Source organism: Haplochromis burtoni, unplaced genomic scaffold (genome assembly GCF_018398535.1).
Source record: "Haplochromis burtoni strain Fernald_Lab_line unplaced genomic scaffold, NCSU_Asbu1 Contig_283, whole genome shotgun sequence".
Lineage (NCBI taxonomy): Eukaryota > Metazoa > Chordata > Actinopteri > Cichliformes > Cichlidae > Haplochromis > Haplochromis burtoni.
Genome location: NW_024582644.1, coordinates 190,115 through 206,051, shown reverse-complemented (window position 1 = coordinate 206,051; position 15,937 = coordinate 190,115). Strand labels below are relative to the sequence as shown.

The 15,937-nt window shown below is 42.5% G+C and overlaps 1 protein-coding gene across 1 annotated transcript in view; it reads left to right on the top strand.

Annotated features, from left to right (window-relative positions):
• The first annotated feature begins 5,689 nt into the window (after positions 1–5,689).
• The window catches only part of LOC102291285 (kalirin RhoGEF kinase), a 158,979-nt gene continuing 148,731 nt past the window's right edge, over positions 5,690–15,937 (top strand). The window contains exon 1 of the mRNA XM_042227835.1: positions 5,690–6,011. Coding sequence (XP_042083769.1) covers positions 5,945–6,011 — 67 coding nt within the window. The 5' untranslated portion in view covers positions 5,690–5,944. The remainder of the gene's footprint in view (positions 6,012–15,937) is intronic.

The window sequence follows — 15,937 nt, the reverse complement described above, 5'->3', positions numbered from 1 at the left end:
ATGTATGTTTTCATTCTGAATGTGGAAATGTTGGTCTTTTTGATTTTTTTCTACTATAAATACATTTTATTTCTCTACAGGTAACACTGGCCATCCTCCTAATTTTGCATACTTAAAAGAAGTGTATTTAAAAAAATAATCAGAGCATAGGAACATTGTATGAACATCTTATTTTAAAAAACCATCTTACTTACGCCTCAAACAAACAACGTCATTGAAAGGTTTATGAAATTATTATGAATGGCAGCTAATCGAGTTTGGGGCTGGAACTTAACCGCTGTATTTGCAAACATATTTCTCTATTTTTAAAATGAAATTACATACTTTATTAATCTCCTGTAGGGAAATTCCTCTCTGCATCTAACCCATTCACTCAGTGAGGCAGCGGACAGCCACCAGTCCAGCGCCCGGGGAGCAGTGCATATGCACGGTACCTTGCTCAGGGGTACATCAGAGTGGCCGTTTGAACCTCCACTCTTCCCATCATGGGGCGAACGCTCTACCTACTGAGCCATCTCCTCCCGTTTCAGTTAAGTAATTGTTGGGCCTTAAAGACATTAGACCCCACTGACTCAGAGACCAATCACTGCGAACAAAGCAAGACCACACAGCGCTCTTTGTCTTTTACTTGCTGCAAGGGGAGTCCGGTCAGGGTCTTAGAGGTGTAAGCTCTTCACCTGATCTCAGCCAACTCCGAGTTCCAGCCTCCCCTCACAGTCCTTTTATTGACAACCATAGTTACACAAACATCTCAATAATCATGTGACAGCTAAGGCACTCAGTGATTAGCTGTGATTATGTTTGAGCTTTTCATAACAGCAGCTCCTTCAACTCCAAAGCTAACAGCATAGCATGTCGTCAGAGATGACTCATCGAGGCTTTGTAATATCAACACCTAGATGTAGATGATCAGGCTGCTAAGTTAAGACTTTAAACCAGACACTCTTCTTTCCAAGCCCCTTAGACTACGATGGCCTGGAGGACTGAGAACCTTTTGTGAAGGTCACTTGAAATCTAATAATTCATTTTTCATGGATTGAAGGAATCTGAGACCATGGTCGTCAGCCGGAAAAGGGTGGAGTGCCCACTCCGGGTCGATAACGAGCTCCTGCCCCAAGTGGAGTTCAAGTATCTCGGGTCTTGTTCATGAGTGACGGGAGAAGGGAGCGGGAGATCGACAGACGGATTGGTGCTGTGGCTGCAGTGATGCGGACGCTGTACCCTGAGTGTAAAAGCAAAGCTCTCAATTTACCCATCTACCCTCACCTATAGTCACGAGCTGTGGGTAGTGACCGAAAGAACGAGACCGCGGATACAAGCGGCGGAAATGAGCTTCCTCCGAAGGAAGGCTGGCCTCTCCCTTAGAGATAGGGTGAGAAGTTCGGCCATCCGGGAGGGGCTCAGAGTAGAACCGCTGCTGCTCCACATCGAAAGGAGCCAGCTGAGGTGGTTTGGGCATCTGACAAGGATGCCCCCTGGGCGTCTCCTGGGTGAGGTGTTCTGGGCATGTCCCACCAGGAGGAGGCCCCGGGGCAGACCCAGGACACGCTGGAGAGATTATATCTCTCGGCTGGCCTGGGAACGCCTTGGTATTCCCCCGGATAAGCTGGAGGAGGTGGCTGTGGAGAGGGAGGTCTGGGCTTCTCTGCTTGGACTGCTGCCCCCGTGACCCGACCCCGGATAAGAAAATGGATGGATGGATTTAAGAATACATTTTTGTCCCCACCATTGCCACAAAAATAAACCAGGAAAATCAGTAAAGACAAGAATATGTACACCTTTTGTAGATCTTCCATGAATTCACACGTATGAGTATCTGAAATCATTTACACACTGAAATGCCTGAATACACATTTTTCAATATACAAATGCAGAATCAGTTCAAAGTTGGAAAACACCATTTTAACCATTATTACTGCTACAGTGGAGATCCAAGCTGATGACATCAGAATTATGAAATAACATGGAGCAAACAAGGAAAAAGCTCATTGTGCATGTTATATTCTTCACTGTGATCTTAGTGCTCTGACAGCGTCGGACAATCTCTGGTGGAGGGTTAGTCGATTGTCCTTTATGTGGACATACGTGTCATTTCTTGGATGAATGATGCAGTAGATACAACTCTAGTTCAAATAAAGTTAGTCTGCTGTGTAAAATGGAAATAACAGAATGTGATGGTCTGCAGATCTCATAAACTCGTGTTTTATACACAATAGAACACAGAAAGCATACAAAATGTTTAAACTTTTAATAAACACAAGGTCATTTTGAATTTGATGGAAACAAAATGTCTCAAAAAATGTCCTTTGCTGCTTAGCATCTCTCCTCTTAACTACAGTTCGTACAGGTTTGCGAGCTGAGGAGACCAGTTGTTGGATTCATTTTGAGACTGGAATGTTGTTTATTCTTTAAAAAAATGTTCTTCCATTGCCCATTGACTCCCATGCTCCCTGCTCCCAAGGAAGGACCAGTGCCACAGCAGGATTTGCAGTTTCAACAGCAAAATAGTTTAATTTGCTGTTGAAACTAGAAACTAGAAAGCATCAGGGTGGGCACAGCCAATTCTACATAAGAAATAACTAACTTAGCTACCACAAAGAAGCCAGAGAAGTAGCCACACATACTCAGAAACCCACGGAGTTGTTGATATTTCCTCGCACAGGACAATCCAAAATGTTCTGAACCGTGGCCAACAAAGGGACCACAGAATGGCCAATGCCACAGCAGGATTTGCAGTTTCAAAAACTGAATAGTTTATTTTCATTTTGGGTAGAAAACATCTGAGTGGGCGCAGCCAAAACAGCTCTATTCTCCTAATTTAAGTCCCAATTTAAAGCTGTCCCATTCAGTCTCCAACCTATGGTCAGCTTCCATCTGCAAAAAACGGCAGGAGAAATGAAGACCATCCCCTCAGGCTGTGGAGGAACTAATACAACACACAACATTATGACCTGGGTCATATCTATTAGTGTTAGCAACAAACACATAGCAACCTCTTACCTGAGCACTTGCCTTGTATGTCACACTTGTGTACTTTCTCTCCTCTCATGAGACCTCCAGATCACTTAGCATTAAATTGTAGTTTTAAAAGGAAAACAGGAAGCTGCAAACGCAAAGTGTCCAAAGACTGTTTCTAATACCCAGAATGCGTTAACATCTGTAACATCTGTCTTAATCAGAAAACAGTAATGCCCACATCCAAAATTCAGATCAACATATCTAATGTGGGATATTGTCATATACCATAGTGCTGCTACATCAGTGCTTCCAGCGACTGCACCTCTGACAGCTTTGTGGAAATCAGTGCAAATGACTAATTGCACAGTCGCTCTATCCCTGAGGTCGCCAACAACCCAGACCTTATCATCATTAACAACCATTAACCAAGCTTCCACATTTATTTCAACATGATGTTTTTGATACTTTTCGACATTAAATCCAAGAGTTTCACATGGAAAATTCTCAAATCCTGGAATACTTGTAATTAAAGTCATTATTACTGTTCTAACTGAAGATAACTCCTATTAAATGACATTTTTCTGTCACAGTCTGTGGGTCTGATGCAACTGCGGAGCCAGCTGATCAGGGTCTGAGGTGTTGGAAGTCACCCATTCTTTTATTTTCAGATTGTTAATGAGTATATGGATGTGTGTGTGTATGCACAGGCACACATATGTATAAATGTAGATATATACATCAAGATAATGTTTGTTACTAGAGATTTTCCATTATTCTTTTTTATGCCATTTGACTTCATCCCATTACCCAGCTGTCTATCCTGTCTTCTTCTTTGTTTGTCTTTATCTTATAACATGTTTCCTTTGTCAAAATAAATAAATAAATACAATAAATGACAGTGCATTTTTTTCACATTATGACAGAATTTACAACACTCCTTTATGTTCAAAGAGTAGTTTGAGCTAATGATGCAACGAATCAGCAAAATCTGAAAAACTCAAATATAATATTTGCACCCAAAATATAATAAAGACTGAAATTAGCATAATATAGCGCATTAAACCTTTATTTGAATAAAGTACTCAAGTAAATGGATTCATTACATTCTGTCTGGTGTTGGCAAAGCATTGTGGCACTATTTCAAAGGTTACTTGGAAATCAGACTTATGTCAGTTGTTTGTGGTCTCCTTCCTGAAAACACTCCACAGATTCTCTTAAGGTGGACGGTCAGAACATTGACTGCAGCCAGGTGCTGCAAGTCCTACTGGGAAAGGAAATCATCTCCAAAAGCTTGTCAGCAGATGGAAGCATGAAGTTCTCTAAAATATCCTGGACACACACACACACACACACACACACACCAGCATATGTCATGTCACCCTAAATCATCACAGGGTCTTGAAACGACACCGTGGACGTCAAACTCCTGCAGTTATCTACCTCTCTGCTCACTCTCGATCAGCTACAGGCTTTTCACATGTTCATACAGACCTACCAACAATCAGAGATGTCACTGAACACAATATGCTGTAGTTGCTTATTTGGAAAAGGCTGAGGTCGGTCAGGGCCCCTCTGGGGAAATCAAGTGTAACCACAACTCATGCCACAGGACTATTATACAACAGCCTAGCTGTTACACACAGTTTTGTCCACTAGATGGCGCTATATCACAGTGAGAGTTCCCAGCAGCTGGGACTGTTAATGTGATGTGTTTGAGGATGAGAGGCAGAGATTGGCAGGAACATAAGAATTGATGGTGGACGAGGCAAAGTGGTTAAAGATCTGTGCACGATCATGAAGTGTATGCCTTCCTCATGCTTTACACTGAATATTATCCCCAGAAGCCTTACAGTACATGTTTGTTACATGTATGTTCATTAGTTCTATATATGTATGGGGGAAACACCTGACAGAGGCTCTGTAATGCTGTGGTTGAGCTCGACCTGCACATACCTGTTCCCATACAAATCTTTATAAATAATTCCAAATCTATCAGCATGTTACACAGTGCTCTCCGTCTCCACTGTCTGAAATGTAATGAAATTTAGCCCAAATATATAATTTTGTTCATGGAAGAATTGTAGACATATATCAGAAATATACATACTGCTGTTGATTTCATCACTTAGAAAGAAACGTGTTTTTAACTTTCAATGGAAGTGACCATTCAAACAGAAGACAGGGTGTGAAATATAACTGATGAAGATGGAGGGTGAGGCAGACAATGCGTGCAACAAGAGTCTGACACATGCAGCAGAGACACATACGGTGTCTCCACGAGGGTGGCGTCAGATTTATGCTGGAAAGTTGCTTCTCCTGTCAGTGACAGCCAGTGCACAATGCAACGTGATTGCCTGGATAAATGCTCAGACTGGCCATTAAGGCTAGAAATGGTCCACAGTGGTCACCGCTGGCTCATTGCTGATTTTACTGCTGTGGCTCTGGAGGTCCAGCGGGTGGCCCATTACTTCGACCCCTCGCTCTGCGTGTTTGTGAACAGTGCACGCCTCCTCCTGCGTGCTACATGTATATAATATAAAATGCAGCATATATGTTTAGAACTACTGCATCACCATCGCACTGCTATTTGGAAAATAGTGAAAATGTGATTTTTGATTTATAGATCATGCCGTGTTAATTTCAATCATTCGAACGCGCAGACGAACCCGTTAATAAAGGTCAATGAACTGAACTGGAGAGACAGAGGGAGGGAGGGGACGTACGGGGAGAGGGAGGGAGGCAGAGAGACCCTGGCGGACAGAAGCAGAGAGGGAGGTTGGACCGGGAACAATAGAGAGAAACGAAGCCTACCCTGAACACCAAACAAACCGAGAGGGCGACAAAAAGAAAGCAAACCACATCGGGTGATGGAGGGAGAGCGAGCTAAGCGAAGGACATGTGAGGAATAAAGACGCGAGGATCTTTCCCGAGCGGTGGGCTTTATTCCCGTCTTTCTTTGTCACTGGATAGTAAAACGGATTCCGGTATGAACCCAGCAGAAGCGGCCGAGGAGGCGCCCAGCGACCCCGACACTGATGCCTTCTACAAAACAGGTAGGAAGAGCGATCGGAGCTGATCTCTCCAAATCTAAGACAAAAGCATCACACCCGAGATCAATTTGAGCCAGAGCCGCCCGAGCAAGCGCACGAAAGCAAGAGAGCAAGAGCAGAAATGTGCAGAAAATCAGCTGGAAGCTGCACTAGCAGATGGGAGGCAGCTGCAAACATTCTGCTTCAAATAAGCAGAAACGTTGCGCTGTTTGAGGCTTTTATGCGGATCTACAGTGTCATGTTGATTTCCGTGCGTGTGTTAGCTGATGCTGTGGGTCTACAAAAGAAGGAAGAATCATGGTGGGATCACATCAGATCAGCAGCTGAAAGGCTCAGGAAAAAATGTCCAGCATGCTACAAATGGCAGTTTGTGGGAGAAGACTGTGTTTGTGCTGATACATGGACAGAAGGCACAAGATCACTGAGTCCAAATAACTGGTCTGCAAGCACATGCTGTCATCATGGAGACAGCTCATTACAGTGTCATTACATTATACTTCCAAAGTGTTTTAAGATCATTAAAAAAGCAGACAGCAGATCATTTCTGGTATCTTTTATGACGCTAAAGGCTGAAGCAGATATTAGCAGAACGCCATGGCCACCTCTGATTATTACATAGTGAATCCTGATCCTGATCTCTGCTCAGCTTTGACAAGATCTCCAACACCACTGGCTGAACTGCAGCTCCAAGCCCTCCACCATGTTTTACAGTTAGTTGTTAGACACTTGCTGTTGTACGCCGAACACGCTGGATTTAAACCTTCATGAGATCTGCTGCCGTGGCAGTCTTTTCTTCTTGTTTCTTTTCCTAAAGAATGACTTGTTGACGGAGGCGTTTCTATTGAGACCAGGCTGCATTTGTTACCTGTTAAAGTTCAGGTGCTGGTTGCTGGGTTTGGGCCATTAACTCAGCTTTCATCACTCTGAATTTCTTGGCTAGCTTTGCATGAACTCAGTTTTATACCAAACAAATCACAACAAGGCGCTTAGCATGCTGTTTGTGGAGAATCTCACAAAGAGCTGAACTTCTGTTAGCAGTATGATGCAGTTGTTTCCATCCTGGATGCAGATTGCATTTACTATAGTGCTCCTGTTCTTTAATGCAATAGAAATCCAACCAATGCTCATGTCTGCTCCTGAAAAGCTGTATCGCTCCACAGTTTTCCTTCTCCTGCACCTGAACTAAATTCAGCTGATTGTTTTAGAAGTGCACAGGAAGGAAACAACCATTATTGTTTCCTTTTTTATCTGCCTGGTGTGCAGTTTGTGCTTGTCAAACTGGGTTATCTTTGGAATATTTTATAGATTCAATTGAAGAAATGGGAATCAATTATGGGATTTTTGTGAGCGACTGTCCGAAGAAAACGTTTGAAAGACATCCATAAAGCCCGGACAATAATTGCTCCAGACCACTTTATAAAATGAAAGTCTTGGAAGTAAACTGAGGGCTGGCTGAGACTTTTGCACAGTACTGTGTGGCTTCAGGTGTGTGACACAGTTTCCCACACTGGGATGTGCCACATGCTGGGGTGCACTCAATGAACACCAGTTTTGGTACCAAGAGAACAAGTCATGTAAAGATGCCCGCTATGCGGCAACACTGGCCTTATTTACCGAGACAACACGTATGTCAGAGCGCTCGTTTACAGTTTACATGCCAACGAAACTCCTGGCTGACCCCCTCCATACATCACTGGATATTAGATTTTCTCACCATCTGCCCTCAGACTGTCAGGCTGAGCAAGTACATATCCTCCATCCTCCCTCTGAGCACCGGAGTCCCCAGAGGCATAGTGCTGTGCCGCTTTCTGTATTATCCATAGCCATTCGCCATAGTCATCATAGCCACGGAGGACACCGCTGTACAGCACGACATGTCATTTCTCACATGGCGACACATGAGGCTGATGTAAAGATGTAAAAGCACTAAAACAGTTTATTGTGTAATTTAGGAGTTTGGGACTCTGGATGCTTGAACGCTGACAAACTGAGTAGCTGCTGTTTCTGATGCCCTGGTGTTTTGTCAGTGTTGGATTCAAATCCCTGTTTCTATAACAGCATGTTGTGTTGTGAAGTGTAAACGGTCACAGGCAGAGCCAGAACAACCTTCTTCTTCGTGATGTTGAGGCTCTCTCGCTGATCCTTATTGGCTCGTTTCTGGAATAGTTTGGGAAAAATTAAAAAATTGGTTTCTCAGTTTTAACTTCTCAACAAAGTTAAAACTGCTTAGATACTCATTTAGCTTTTACTATTTAAACATCAGAGCGTAGTCATCCTTTCTTTTGTGAGCAATAAAAAACAAGTATTTGGGCTAAACTGCATCTCTGTGTCTGAAGAGTTGTGAAGATCTTTGTCCTGTAGGTGTCAGACTGTTAGACTGACAAGGACAAAATCAGAGATGGCGCTGTTCCACTTCATTTCTAAATCCAGTTCCACTTCTTATTCTACCAGTAAACTGCTCGTACATCATGTTTCTGTCTCTAAAAGACAAGAAATTATCCTTTAAACCTGGCGCGTGTCTAAAATGTCCTTTGCATCCATGATGGCTTCGTGTTGGGGGCTGGATTCAGTCTGCTGTCAGACATGTGAGCCTCACGGTGATTCTACAGCTTTTCTTTGTTTAGTTTATTGAATGAGGGAACAGTATGAAACAAACCCTCAATAAATTCTGTTTTCATGTATCAAGACTTAATAAAATCACCTGACACGACCAGTTCTTACAACAAGTGACATATTACATCCTGCTGTTATTGAACAAAAATGGAAACAAAACTAAAAGTTTACTAAGAGGGTGTGCAACAGCCGGCTGCTGCCCATCAGTCAGGGAGGGCTCGCGCGGTCGCTTCCAAACCACTCCACAGTGAGAATGATTATCCACCAGTGGGAAAGTTCAACACAGTTTCCAGTCCTATTACAAACAGTGTAAGTGCTTGTGTTGTTATAAAGATTATAAGTGCGGCTGCACTGATGTGATGTGAGGCTTTGCTGCATCTGCACTCGTCCATCCGTTCCCGACAGTGTAACGTGCAACGGTTACACGCACACCTCAGGGTTGCAGGGCGGCTGGAGCCTGTCGTAGGCAGGCTGAGCTGCAGGGCGCACAGGTTGTCACAGGGATAACTGCAACAGCACGAACACGACTGCTTTGTTTGCAAACATTAATACTGGCGTCAGATTACACATTCATCTGCTCTCACGTTAACATCATTCAGTTAAAGACCAAATATAAGGTTTGATATTACCACCGAAGCACCATTAGGTATTTCTGTTTCTATACATTGTATAATGATAATTGTAATATAATTGTACTATTATGTGTCACAAACCACACAGGAAATATAATTATGGAGATAATTAGTCCAGTTAGCAACTCTTCCTATTTAGAGATCATCAAAATTATTAGCAAAATGTGAAAAGTGGCTTATTTCTGTTACTTATTGACAGTTTTATTATTTTTCCTTTGGGAAGGAAACAAAACAGGGAGGAGAAAATGGAGCATGTCATAGTAGCAACCTAGGCTGCACTCATATCTCTACACATCACTGTACATGCTGCTAATAACAAAATAATGTACTTTAATAAAATACTCATGACTGTTTTTGACTGTTCACAGGTTTTAAATGTGATTTTTAACTTTAGTCTTTTCTTGTATCTGGTTGGAAAAAGCATTTCGCTGCCTGTTGTACTGTGTGTGTCTGTGTTTGTGACAAAAATGAGTTCTCAAGGAATGAAGCCATTAGCTTCATATGTACTAGTACATATGAAGCTAAATACATCCTCTAAGACAACATTGTCCCGGAGTCTTTGTAGTTTTGTAAATGACCAAAGCAGGTGAGAGCGCCTGACGTCCGCCCACGCCATCTCTACCTGTGCCGGGTCGTTGCTAATAGTTTCCCTGTGCAGTGTAATAAGGAGGCAGATTAGGTGATTCTGTCCATCATTTGTAATGATCTGATGATTGCTGTGTCTCCTACGTGCCAGTCACTCTGACTCTCTTTGGGGTCTCACAGGTTTTAATCTTGTGTGAGGTTGAGCCTTTCCCAAATGTAGTTTCTTATCGTTCCATCTAGTCGTATACTCTGGAGAGCATGAGCAGGCCACGTGTCTCATTTAGGCAGCATAATAATAAACTGTGAAATTAGGCAAAGCTAACCCACTGTGTGTTAAATGTGACCCCAGGTCTGCCTCCTGCCCAAAGGAACCGAGACATCATCTCCTCCCTGTCAACAATGACAGCGTTCCCACCTGCTTATTTCTGTTTACTCACTTGAAGTTTATTTCAGTTCAGTTTTTGGGTGATTATGATACCCGGCCATCGTATTGATTTAGATTCACTTCACTTTATATTTCTGTCTGATAACCTTGTAGGGTGTAAAGTTAATGGGCAGAACTGGGATTTTGGAGCTTTTCTTTCCTCATAATGGGGTAATAATAATAATCGGTCCTTTGTTTTGTTTCTATCCTATCGATGGGAGGTCTGATGGACGTTTTTAACGTGTTTAATGCTGTCTTCATAATGTTTCAGAATAATCTTTGAAGATTTATTCGACTTCCTGTGGTTCATGGATTAAATAAAGCATCTCTAATCTTACTTGTTGGTCTGCGTTGGGATCTTGATCAGATTTCTAGGTTTGTTTTGCAAATCTCAGTTTCAAAATCCAGTATTCGTTTTAAATTTCTCTTTTTTTTTTGTGACTTTGCTTAATGTTTTCACCAGCTTGTCATATTCTGCTCTCCTCACCTTCCTGTGTAGGCTCTTTTCTCTTAGTGGCTTTGTCTGTATCCCACACAAGACTTGGACATATTGTCCATTTCACTCTCCCTAATGCCACCTTTGATTTCCTTTATAGCTAATTTGTTGTTTCGGATACTAATATTAGGCCTCCTTTATTTATGTTATTCGGATGAATCGTTACATAAACGAGCGGCCCTTTACTCTGAGTGAACTCAGTTAAATAACGAGTGGAGTTTTTTTCTAAAGCATGCCTCCAAAATTAAACATGCTCGTCAATGAAGGACCAAGATTGTCTGTCACTTTCTGACAGCTGTGACGAGCCTATGCAAGCTGTCAACAGTCCTACTTTTCCTGCCTCACGTTTCCTTAAACACGTCAAAGTTAAGAGAAGAGGAAGTCAAAGTGGCCGTTCGAGGTCTTCTCTGTTTGCGCAGTCGTCGGTGGCTCCTTGACCTGGACCCCAAGTCTTCCAGCTCTTTGCATGCTTCCTGCACACCGGTGCATATTTTTCCACAGCATTTGGAAACATATCCTCCTTTAATGCTCTCTTTATACCAGAGTGTTCTCTGCTGTCTTCTACAGTTTGGGATTTGCAGTCGTGACTGAAGTTGCCCACGTGAATCTTCTCCTTATTCCAAGCTGCTTTCAGAACCATGTGTTTGGCTATAAGCTCTTGAAGGTTAACACTGTTCTTGGGGGAGCACTGGGTCATGGTTTGTTTACTGGGGACAAACCATGAGGTATTTTATTTTTAGGTCAGGGTCCTGTGGTAGCTGGAGCTCAGTGCTCAAGAAAGTCTCAATGAACTGTAGCTCCAAGTTTCCCACCTCCCCTCCTCTGCTCCAAAAATATATGTGCTGTTTCTTCTTGACTATATCAGTAAGGTTGTGTTGCTTGGCCCTCTTCAGCCCCTCTACCTGTTCCATGTGGGTCTCAGCTTCTTCTGCTTTGCTTCATTGCTGATTATTTGTCCTGTGTGTTTAATTTTCTATTTAACTCTTCATTGTCTCATGGTTATTTCCACCATGCCATACTTCTACTACCGTTCCATGCCGCTTCTAGCTCGGTCCACTGTTGTGTTGTGGTGCTTTTCTATTCATTGGCTTTTACAGAGAAAAATGTCATATATGAAAATAGCTTGAAAATAGTTTTTTGTGAGACTTAAACTTTGTATCTGGACAAAATAATATTTTGAAGAATTAAGAATCTTTAACACTCTAAGGCACAGCCGTACAGTACAGTGGAATGTTATGCTAATCAGCAGTTTATAAATAGGATGCTCAATTATCAGACGGAAACAGGAAGTAACACAGATGCATTCATACCTACACACATGCAATCAGAGAGCAGTGTCTGAGTGTTTATCAGATATCTGACGCCAGCTGTCTCTCAATAGCTGCTACTGTTGCTATGCTACCAGAATAATAGCAACTTTGTATGTATTTATTAACATAACAGCAGAACTTATGACGTCATTCTGCTCTTTGTTTTACAAACACATGAAGCACATGAAGACCAGCTTCTGTAGCTACGTTGTTAAAAGCAGCAGCACAACATTCTTGCTGAATGACAGTTTTTATGTCAAGTCTGCTTCTTCATGCTGACACACTCTACCTATTCACACCAGACCCATTCCCACTATGCTCCTCATATTCCAGAAGCGAGGAGTCGAGCGAGCACTTGTATGCATGAGAAGGTAATTAGAGTTAATTTTCTCAGCTAATCTGTCTGTAGCCATGGAGACGTTTAGAAACGATAAAGGGTGGCAGCTGCTCCAAACAAAGTTCACTTGGAAATTTCAGTAAGATCACAGATAGCATAATGTAGCAGCGGTTAGCTTTGTCACCTCATAGCCACACGGTTCCCTCAGCTTTTCCAGTGTGATTCTGCTAGTTTACTGGTCTGCTCCTTGAGAGCATCTCAGTAAATTATTCATTTTAGCACAATTGCTCAGCACCAAGATGGTTCCTTTCAGTGTTGAGCTGGAAGTATACACACAGAATTGTGTGTAATGCCAGGAAACGGGAAGTTTCTTTGTTTTAATAGACACACTTCACAGTTTGTGCGTCATGATCATTTCCACTTGTTGCAAGCAGCCTTTACCTAACAGTGATATCATCAGTGATAACTGTGGAGCCGCCACCAAGGCATAATAAACCACGCCAAGAAAATTATAGACACTACAAACTGTTTAACATTATAGATGGGCATAACTGATGCTGTCTATTTCAGGCTTTTATGCTGTGGTATTATTAATAGCAACTACCTTAATAATATCAGACCACTAATCAGCTCGTTTATTTTTTAAAATACTCTTTTTTGGCATTTTGCCTTTATTGGACAACAAATTGTCCATGGGTCAGACTCAAACCTGCCACCCTGCTGGCCATGTGGCACGTGGGCGCCTGCTCACCCAGTGAGCTAAAGCTACACGCATAACCTGATAGTTAAAGGGCTAACGTTAAGGTGTAACTTTGTAATAGTTATAATAGATGTTTTTGATCTGTAACGAATTTAAGAATGAAAAGACACTGTGTGTGTGTGTGTGCGTGTGTGTGTGTGTGTGTGTGTGTGTGTGTGTGTGTGTGTGTGTGTGTGTGTGTGATACAGATACATTACATGGGTGAATGAAGCTTCGAGCCAGGTGAACCTTGACTATAAGCACTTTGAGAGGGGTCAGAGTTTATGCTCAGTGTTTGACAGCCTGATGTCAGGGCTGCTGTTTAAATCAGTTTTGACTTTACTGAGTTTTTTCTTCCGTTCATTTTCCATCTTCTTCTGATAGTAGTACTTGTCCTGATCTATGGAAAGGACAAATAAGGACAAAATTAGCCATTGCTCTGTTGTTTCTTGTTCACCCTTCTTAAATATCTTCAGTGTCGAAGAGCAGAACAATTATGGAAGATCACACGTTTGGTTGTCCATTGAAAATATTGTAAAGGACTCATCCATTCCTACAGTGAGAAAGTGAAGGAGGCTAGATCTTCTTATCTCAACAATCTTGAGAAGAATAATCCTAGCGTGTTATTTGGCACCATTAACAGCAAAGTATCTCATAGACCTCAGCACGCTCTGGTCATCCTCTCATCAACTTATGATGAGAGGATGTACCTCGCAATTGCCAGAACATGACGGGCTTGAGATCCAAAATCTCCTTAACTTACAACACTGATGCTCTTTACAAGAAAGGTCAGAGCAGACTCATCAGGAAGGCCAGCTCTGGGATGCCCCGTGCAGGTGGAAGGAGACAGAAGAACAAACATAGCATCAGTCATGGACGATGTCTCCCAGCCCACACATGAAGCTCCTTCAGTGACACACTGCTGCATCCTTGGTGCACAAAGGAGCAAGGATGCTCTTTGCTCTTTTTAATAAATGTTTCTTATGCTGTAAATGTCCCCTGCACAGTCTCTTATTTTATTGTTTTTAATTTTCTAGTCTTTACTTTTGGGTGAATCTGCATGCTCCATCTGCCCGTCACTGCTGGAACACCTGAATGTCCCCAGTGAGGGACAATAAAGGATAATTCTATTCTATTCTATTCTATTCTATTCTATTCTGTTCTATTCTATTCTATTCTATTCTATTCTATTCTATTCTGTTCTATTCTATTCTATTCTATTCTATTCTATTCTAACTTCCTCTCCTTTAGAAGATTTCCCTAAGTGGCAGGAGTCGTTTACTTTATTCCCTCATCATCCTCAGTACAGATATTCTGTTTCCTGTCTTTGGAGTGTTACAGGTACAACCACACCCAACATCCAAGGATTCAGTTCAATTCAATGTTATTTATACATTGAATCACAACAACAGTCGCCTCAAGGTGCTTTTATATTGTAAGGCAGACCCTACAATAATAGATACAGAGAAAAAACCCACAATCATATGACCCCCTATGAGCAAGCACTTTGGTGACAGTGGGAAGGAAAAACTCCCTTTTAACAGGAAGAAACCTCTGGCAGAACCAGGCTCAGGGAGGGGCGGGGCCATCTGCTGTGATTGGTTGGGGTGAGAGAAGGAAGACGGGACAAAAGCCTTGTCTAGGATGAGCTTGTGTGTCCAGCACATCCCACAGCTGCTCAACTGGATTAAGATCTGGGGAATTTCACTGCCAGGTCACACCTTCAACCATTCCTGAACTATTTTTGCTTTGTGGCAGGGAACATTATCCTGTTGGTATCCATCAGGGAATACCATTCCCATGAAATGTCACATCCAAATTGATGGTAGAGCATTGCCCAAAACATTACACTGCTCGACAGCTTGTCTCTGTGCTAGGTATTCTGCAGCTACACTCCACACACACACACCCTTGCATCCACGTGATGTAAAGAAAGGGTGATTCATCAGACAGGCCACCTTATTTCACTCCTTCTTGATCCAGTTTGGATACCTGTGTCTAATGCAGGATCTTACAGCGGTGAACAGGCTCAGCGTGGGCAGCCTGACTAGTCTGCGTCTATGCAGCCCCATACACAGCAAAATTTGATGCACCATGTATTTGGACACCTTTCTATCATAACCAGCTTTTTGGCAGTTTGAGCCACAGTAGCTCATCATTTGGCTCACTGCAAGCATCTCAAAGACATGAAATCTAGTTCCACTGATTGTTAATGACTGACTCATTGCACTGTGGGAACCCTGAGTAGACCCCTGACTTCCTTTTTCACCATAATGCAAGCCTTCCCTTGAGCTTGTGCTGAACTGTAACAATAGCACTGACATATTGACCTTTGTTGTGTTTTCCTTATTGATCTTATGCCAACAATTTATTTTCTTTGAAATTTATAGCAAGTGGAGTGTCCTGTTTCTTTAAGTGAGACCTCAGTCCTGAGTCATGGTGAGGAAACCTGGGAGGAGGAGCTACATATCTATTATTGAAGAGTGTGTGTGTGTCAGGGTGGGGGTTGGGTGTATGCCACTTTCATTGGGAACAATAAGACGCTCCTGAGGAGAGAGTTAGGGATTCCCTCCTTCCTCCATCTCTCATTGTCTTCCACTCGCACACCCAGTGTCAAGTACAGTGGCAGATGGGTGTGAAAATGAAGTGTGTGTGTGTGTGTGTGTGTGTGTGTGTGTGTGTGTGTGTGTGTGTGTGTGACAGACAGTCAGAAACAGAGAGAGGGGAAGGAGATGCAGCTTAACTGGATTAGCTCTTATTACTCACCAGGGGACAAGCAAAGCAAAGGGTGAG